The sequence below is a fragment of the Tupaia chinensis genome, unplaced genomic scaffold (genome assembly GCF_000334495.1).
Source record: "Tupaia chinensis unplaced genomic scaffold, TupChi_1.0 Scaffold000532_1, whole genome shotgun sequence".
In the NCBI taxonomy this organism is placed as follows: Eukaryota; Metazoa; Chordata; class Mammalia; order Scandentia; family Tupaiidae; genus Tupaia; species Tupaia belangeri.
In genome coordinates this window covers 1,719,528-1,726,223 of record NW_006160045.1, presented here as the reverse complement: position 1 = coordinate 1,726,223, position 6,696 = coordinate 1,719,528, and the positions used below count along the sequence as shown (strand labels likewise).

The 6,696-nt window shown below is 46.7% G+C and overlaps 1 protein-coding gene across 2 annotated transcripts in view; it reads left to right on the top strand.

Annotated features, from left to right (window-relative positions):
- MAP1LC3C (microtubule associated protein 1 light chain 3 gamma) overlaps nucleotides 1–3,377 on the top strand; it is a 3,819-nt gene extending 442 nt beyond the window's left edge. For both annotated transcript variants that reach the window (XM_006157203.2, XM_027775239.1), the window contains 2 exons: nucleotides 85–191; nucleotides 2,546–3,377. In XM_006157203.2, coding sequence (XP_006157265.1) covers nucleotides 85–191; nucleotides 2,546–2,729 — 291 coding nt within the window. In that variant the 3' untranslated portion in view covers nucleotides 2,730–3,377. The remainder of the gene's footprint in view (nucleotides 1–84; nucleotides 192–2,545) is intronic.
- The last annotated feature ends 3,319 nt before the right edge of the window (nucleotides 3,378–6,696 follow it).

Here is a 6,696-nt window from a genome sequence, read left to right as displayed (position 1 = left end):
GCCAGTGGCTGGCTTCCTCCTCTGTTTCAAGTTTCTGACACAGAGACCCCTGAGTGCGTTCTTAAAGGTTGAAATTGTTGGCAGGTGATAGTGGAGCGCTACCCCAGAGAGAGGTTCCTGCCTCTGCTAGACAAGACCAAGTTCCTGGTCCCACAGGAGCTGACCATGACCCAGTTCCTCAGTATCATCCGGTAGGTGACACACTGCGTGTGTGTGTGTGTGTGTGTGTGTGTGTGTGTGTGTGTTCACAGTTGTTTTTTAGTTTTGCTGTAAGGCTTGAGGCAAGCCAGAAACAGAGAGGGGAAGTGAGAAATCACCTCACAGAGGGGGTGACCACACTGCAATCCCTTTTCCTTGGGATTATGGACATGCATGCACACATCCCCAGAGTACTTTGGTTTTGTTTCGTTTGTTTTTTTAAGAATTATTTAACTTTATTATTAGGAAAGTGAGAAAGCAAGCCACCAGGCCCAGGACTTGAACAGAGGTTGGCCACGTGGGAGTCAGCACGCTTAACCACCACACTACCTGCTGGCCCCAAGCTACCAGGTCTAGGACTTGAACCACACAGTCTGCTCTGTGGGATCCAGCTGCCTTAACCACTATGCCTCTGCTGGTCTTTATTTTGTTTTAACTAATTGTTTAAGAGCATTCTGGGTTCCTTAGGTTCAGATTAGTGCAGTGTGAACAGGAGGCGGCTAAGGAGTAATAGAGTCAGGGTTAGATCCACACATGCTGGTCTATCATAGGCGACAATCCCCACCGCGACACAAAGCCCTTGGTGTCTGAAAAGCTGTTCTTTTTCCTCTTTCAGTCATAGACCCTCTGTCCCCAGTGGCCACTCCTTACCGACATCTTATCCCAACGTTTTGATGCTCCTCAGTGTTCACTATACATCGACTATTGGGTTGTTGGGAAAGTCATGCTGCGTTTTTTCATAGAAAGATATATCACAACTTTCCCAACGACCTAATATGTTCTGGGTGCTTTCTAGGCTCTGCGGATCTGACCATATACAGAGTAGACATAACCCCTGCCCAGAACCTCCTCCCTGACAGGATGCCTCAACATGCATCCAAAGGGAGCCTGGCAAAACACAGATGGCAGTGCCAGCTCTGACAACAGCTGTGCTGCCATCCCAGTCCCGCCCACTCCTATTGCAAAGCTAATGGTTAGCTTTTACTCCAAAGCAGCTGTAAATTGTCAGGACTAAAGCCACTGGGGTTATTTTGGGAGAGATTATCAGGGTGTAAAACGAATCAGCTCCATCTCCCACTGCTGTGTAGACAGCCCACCTGCAGGTCTGGAGCTCTGAGATCGGTGTGGGCGAGCTGTGCCTGCTTCGCCGATTAGAGAAAATGAGAGCGTGCTTAAAGTTAGGCTGAGCCAGCACCTGGCAGGCTTATCTCACTCCACGAGGAGTCAGGAATCCAACTACCCTTGACATTTAAAACATGCCCAGTTCAGGACCAGCAGTTGGCTTAATGGCTACATTGCTATAGTTGACTGTGGTTCGAGTCCCAGACCCGGTGGCTTAAACCCACGCAGGGCACGTGTGCATGCATGCCCAAGATCCCGAGAGGAGAATGGAGGAGAAGGGATTGTGGTGTGGCCATCACCCTTGGGGGGGTGGGGTGATTTCTCGCTTTCTGTCTGTCTCTCTGTCTTTCTGGCAAGCAAACACGCCCTTTAGCAAAAACTTCTCCAGAAAAATGCCCAGCTCTGTGGCCAATAGGTGGCATACTGGTTAAGGCACTGGACTCCCATGTGGTTGACAGTTTGAGTACCAGACCTGGTGGCTTTAAACTTGGACCAGGACTATGTGGGTGTGCATTCAATATCCCAAGAGGAGAATAGAGGAGAAGGGATTGTGTCATGGACATCCCCCTGGAGGGTGATTTCTTGCTTTCTGCTTCTCAGTCTCTCTCTCTATAGAGAGTACATGCCCCTGTTAGCAAAAATCTCTCTCAAAAAAGGAAAAGAAAACCATGCTGTGTGTGCATGCCCAAAATCCCAGGAGGAAAATGAAGGAGAAGGGATTATAGTGTGGCCAACTCCTCGGGGGTGGGGGGGGAGTTGGTCATTTCTCACATTTCTTACTTTTCTTCTGTCTCTCTCCAGTAACTGCACACACCCTGTGGCAAAAACATTAAAAAAAAAAAAAAAAAAAAAAAGTCCACTTCACCTTTGCTGCTCCCATTATCTCTAAAGTATGGAGAAACATAGGGTGAAGGAAGGGCACATCTTGAGAAGGAGGTGTGCTATTCAAGGCTCTTCAACAGTGAAATGCCAGAGAGATCATGAATCACCTTAGTACTTACCTTAAATTCGCAGGCAAACTGGTGCTCATGTACTTAGCACTTTTGTGTTGGCATGTCTCCTAGTTAACAAAAGGATGGCCTTACCTTTGGGGTCCAATCGGGAGGCCTTCTAGATACTAAATCTCCAGGGAGGAAATAGAGAGCAATTCAGCTTTGAGTATCATGATCCCGCAGATTTCTGGGCTGCTGTCCCAGCCTCCTCACCTCCCCTCTCTCCTCCCCAGGAGCCGCATGGTCCTAAGAGCTACCGAAGCCTTTTACTTGCTGGTGAACAACAAAAGCCTCATCAGCATGAGTGTGACCATGGCAGAAATCTACAGGGACTACAAAGATGAGGACGGCTTCTTGTATATGACCTACGCCTCCCAGGAGATGTTTGGCAGCCCGGGGTCGGCAACCCCTCAGTGATGGAAGGAGCTTCGGAGGAAGACTCTTCGATTCTCTGGAGCCCATGTCAAGAAAAATTTGTTCTCAGACTGATGCATCAGACACTGGCAGAAGGACTGGTATTCTCTGTGTGTACAGTGGAGGCGTCTGGGAAGCAGGGATGCAGGGCAATCAGCTCCGGGGTGACAGCAAAATTGTGACCTACCCTGGCTTACTTTTTTTTGTGCTCTACATCCTCATGTTTTCTCTCTAAGGAAAATGAGGACTGCTCTTGAAAGTTTTATAAATAGTGGCTCTCCTGAGCAGGATACGGTTAGCTCGTGTAAAATGGTTCTGTGCCAGGAGCTGGAGATGTATACTGAGCACTTTCTGTGCTGAAGGCAGGCAGGCTGGTCCTGGAGGAGCCGATTTCACCCCTGCCTGTGGGCCAGAGTTCTGCACATGGCTCAGTCGTGGACAGCCTCTGGCCTGTAGGCTGGTCTCTGTGGAGCCAGGTGAAGCCAGTGTAAACCTCAGGAAGTTCTGGGGGTGCCCTCACCTATGTCATTAGAGAGATTATTCAGTTTCCTCAGCTCCTACTCTACCTGGTTATTTCCTCTTCTGTTTTTTGTCTGTCTTGCATCATACATATTTATGCCACTGTTGTAGCATTTCAATATAAAGTCATTTAAGCCATTTGAGTATTTATTGTGTGCCAAGCTTGATTCTAAGCAACCTGCATGCATTAGCTCCTTATCACAACTTTCTATGGCTAACTGCTACTATCATCATCTTTTGTTTTTAAGAGAGATTTTTGCTATAGGGCATGTGTGCTCACCAGAGAGATAGAAAGTGAGAAATCACCTTCCGAGAGGGATGGCCACAACCCAACCCCTTCATTCTCTTCTTGGGATTTGAGGCACACACACACACACACACACACACCCACACACATGCCCAGTATGAGTTTTAAGTCACTGGGTCGGGGACTTGAACCACAGTTGGCCAGGTGGGAGTATAGCAATGTAACCATTACACCATCTGCTGGTCCCAGTATTATCATCTTCTTACAGATAGGGAAACCAAGGCCCAAGAAGGCTAAGTGCATTTCCCAAATTCACACAACACAGTTCACCAGGACATGAGGTCAGGGAGGTTCACTTTGGAAGCCACACCCCTAGCCCTCTGCTAGGCTCCTTACCTAAGATGTACTACTTACTCGACTCAATGAGTACCTACTAGACCCCAGAGCTATGATGAGTGACACTAATGTTGCCCACAGGAGAGACAGATGTAAGCAAGGGGATGCAGGAGAGCTCCATGAATGTGTCAACGTGAAGTGTTTCATTCAACAGCACAAAAATGAGTTCTCCAGGGAACCAGCAGTTAGCGTAATGGCTATGTCGCTGGACTCCCACGTAGTCGACTGCAGTTCGTGTCCCGGACCCGGCGGCTTAAAACTCACGCCGGGCGCATGTGCATGCGTGCCCAAGATCCCGAGAGGAGAATGGAGGAGAAGGGATTGTGGCGTGACCATCCCCCCTGGGGGGTGATTTCTCACTTTCTGTCTCTATGTCTCTCTCTGTCTGTCTGGCGAGCGCACGCGCCCTATAGTGAAAAAAAAAAAAAAATGAGTGCTCCAGTTGTGCTTAGAGGACATTGGTCATGTAAAGTTTGACAGGGAGTTCAGCTCAAGTTAGGTTTTGAAGGATAGAGTTTGTCTAGGGAGGATTTTTTTTTTTAAGAGAGATTTTTGCTATAGGGTGCACACACTCACCAGAGACAGACAGACAGAAACAGAGACAGAAAGCTAGAAATCATCTCCCAGGGAAGATGGCCACACTGCAGTCTTCTCCTCCTGGGATGTTGGGCACACATGTACATGCACCCAGTGAGAGTTTCAAGCCAGGACGTGAACTACAGTCAGCCACATGGAAGTCCAGTGACATAACCATTATGTCAGCTGCTGGTCTCAAGGAAGGAATTTTATGCATTCATATTCACAAACACTTATTGAGCACTTTGTAGCTGCTAACCACTATTATGGGCCCTGGAAATAACAATATTGACAAGATAAGCAAGGTCCTAGCCCTCACGAAGCTTACTTTAATTCTTGCTAGGAACGGAAGGTGATATTTAGATATTTATAAATACAATGAAGAAGAAGAAAAACAAAATGATTAGCAGATAAAATTCATTATCTCTAGTGAACAGAAAGGGAATAAAATTTACTCAAGCTAGAAAGATGAAGAGGAGCCAGGGGTGGAGGTTGAACATGCCAGATAGAGAGAAGGGTGGCTGTGAAAGTCCTGAGGTTGGATGAGTTTTACAAACAATTCCAGGGTGGGTGCAGCACTAGTGGGGAAGAGAAGCAAGGCAGGTCTATGGGAACTGTACGTTTTGTTAAAGTGTTTGGTCGTTATTCCCACATAGCAAATCACAGTCCAAGTCCCAGACCTACGTGACTTTCTCACTTTCCCACTCTCTCTGTCTCTCTATGGTCAAATTAAAAATAAATTTTTAAAAGTAAATAAAAATAAGTAATTCTTTTTTTAAAAAAAAAAGTGAGAAAGAGAAAGTATTCTAAAGGGAGACAAAGAACATTTGTTGAAGAAGCTAGGCTCAGACAAAGTATGGTTCTCCCTAGGCCCCTCCACAGTGCGGCACCTGGGCTATACCCTCAGCTCATCCCCTGTTCCAGGCTGCTTTCACCACTCCAGGTGGCTGGCCACCTTCTCTCCTGCCTGCAGCTGTTCTTTCCTTCCCAGCGTCCCAGGTCCATGCGGTTCCTCAACACTCATCCTTCAAGTCATCTTTGCCATAAAGCTAGTGAAAACATTGTCTCCCGGATTCATTCTCCAGACATATTCTTGTTGGTTCACCTTGATCAATGAATATATATTGTCCCCAAATAAATCTACTGCCTAGGATGACTCTGAACTTTATGAGAGATCTTTGGCCCTCAGTATCCCTTAACTGCCCATGCCCAGAGTGCTCCTCCTGCTCTCAGCCTTCTCCAGGTCCTTGGTCTTTCTTGGATCAAGGTTTCTAGGATTGCCACTATACTACAAACAGAGGGTCCTCTCTTGGGTTTGTTGTTGGATGAGCTCTGTGTTCTATTGGTCTTCAAAATCCTTTTTGATGTCACTTCCCCTAGTACCTTAACCTCTTTGGTTAAAACCGAATGACTACAGCCACTGTCTTCATGGTGGGCATTGTTCAAGAACCAGCCAAAAGTCAGTGCACAAAACAGCAACAACTTCACCAAGCTCATGGAGTCTGTGGGTAAGAGGATTTCAGAAAGCACACAGTGGTGGCAACTTTCTGAAGACTTGGCTGGGAGACCAGAGAGGCTGGGAGTAGAATCACCTCTTCTTCTCCATTCTCATGTTCATCCCTTAACAACTCAAGGGTGGGTACAGCTGGGACTGAAAACTGAAGTGACTCCAGGTGGCTCTCCAGCATGATGGCTAATCTCCAGGAGGGAGCATCCACTTTAGGGGCAGCAGGAGAGTGTATGACCCAAGGAACCAAGATAGGAACTGACCTATCAATAGGTGATGGATCTAATCACTTCTATTCTAAATGGCTTCCTTTCAATTTTTTTTTAGCATCTACTCAGATACTTAAAATGAGAGATTTGTACTTCTGTGAATTACAACCACTCTTGTAGGCTAGTCTTAATCTTTTACTAAATTTTGTTAGTTAAGCAATTATTTTATGCCAAGTGTATTATAAATAATTACACAGTTCCTTTTGATCTTGTTTATAGAAGGTTTTCTCATGTAGATGCTTTAATTTTTTTTTTAAAGAGATATTTTTGTGGGACCAGCAGTTAGCGTAATGGCTATGTCGCTGGACTCCCATGTAGTCGACCACGGTTCAAGTCCCGGACCCGGCAGCTTAAACTCACGCCAGGTGCATTTGCATGCGTGCCCAAGATCTCGAGAGGAGAATGGAGGAGAAGGGATTGTGGCATGGCCACCCCCCCCCTTGGGGGTGATTTCTC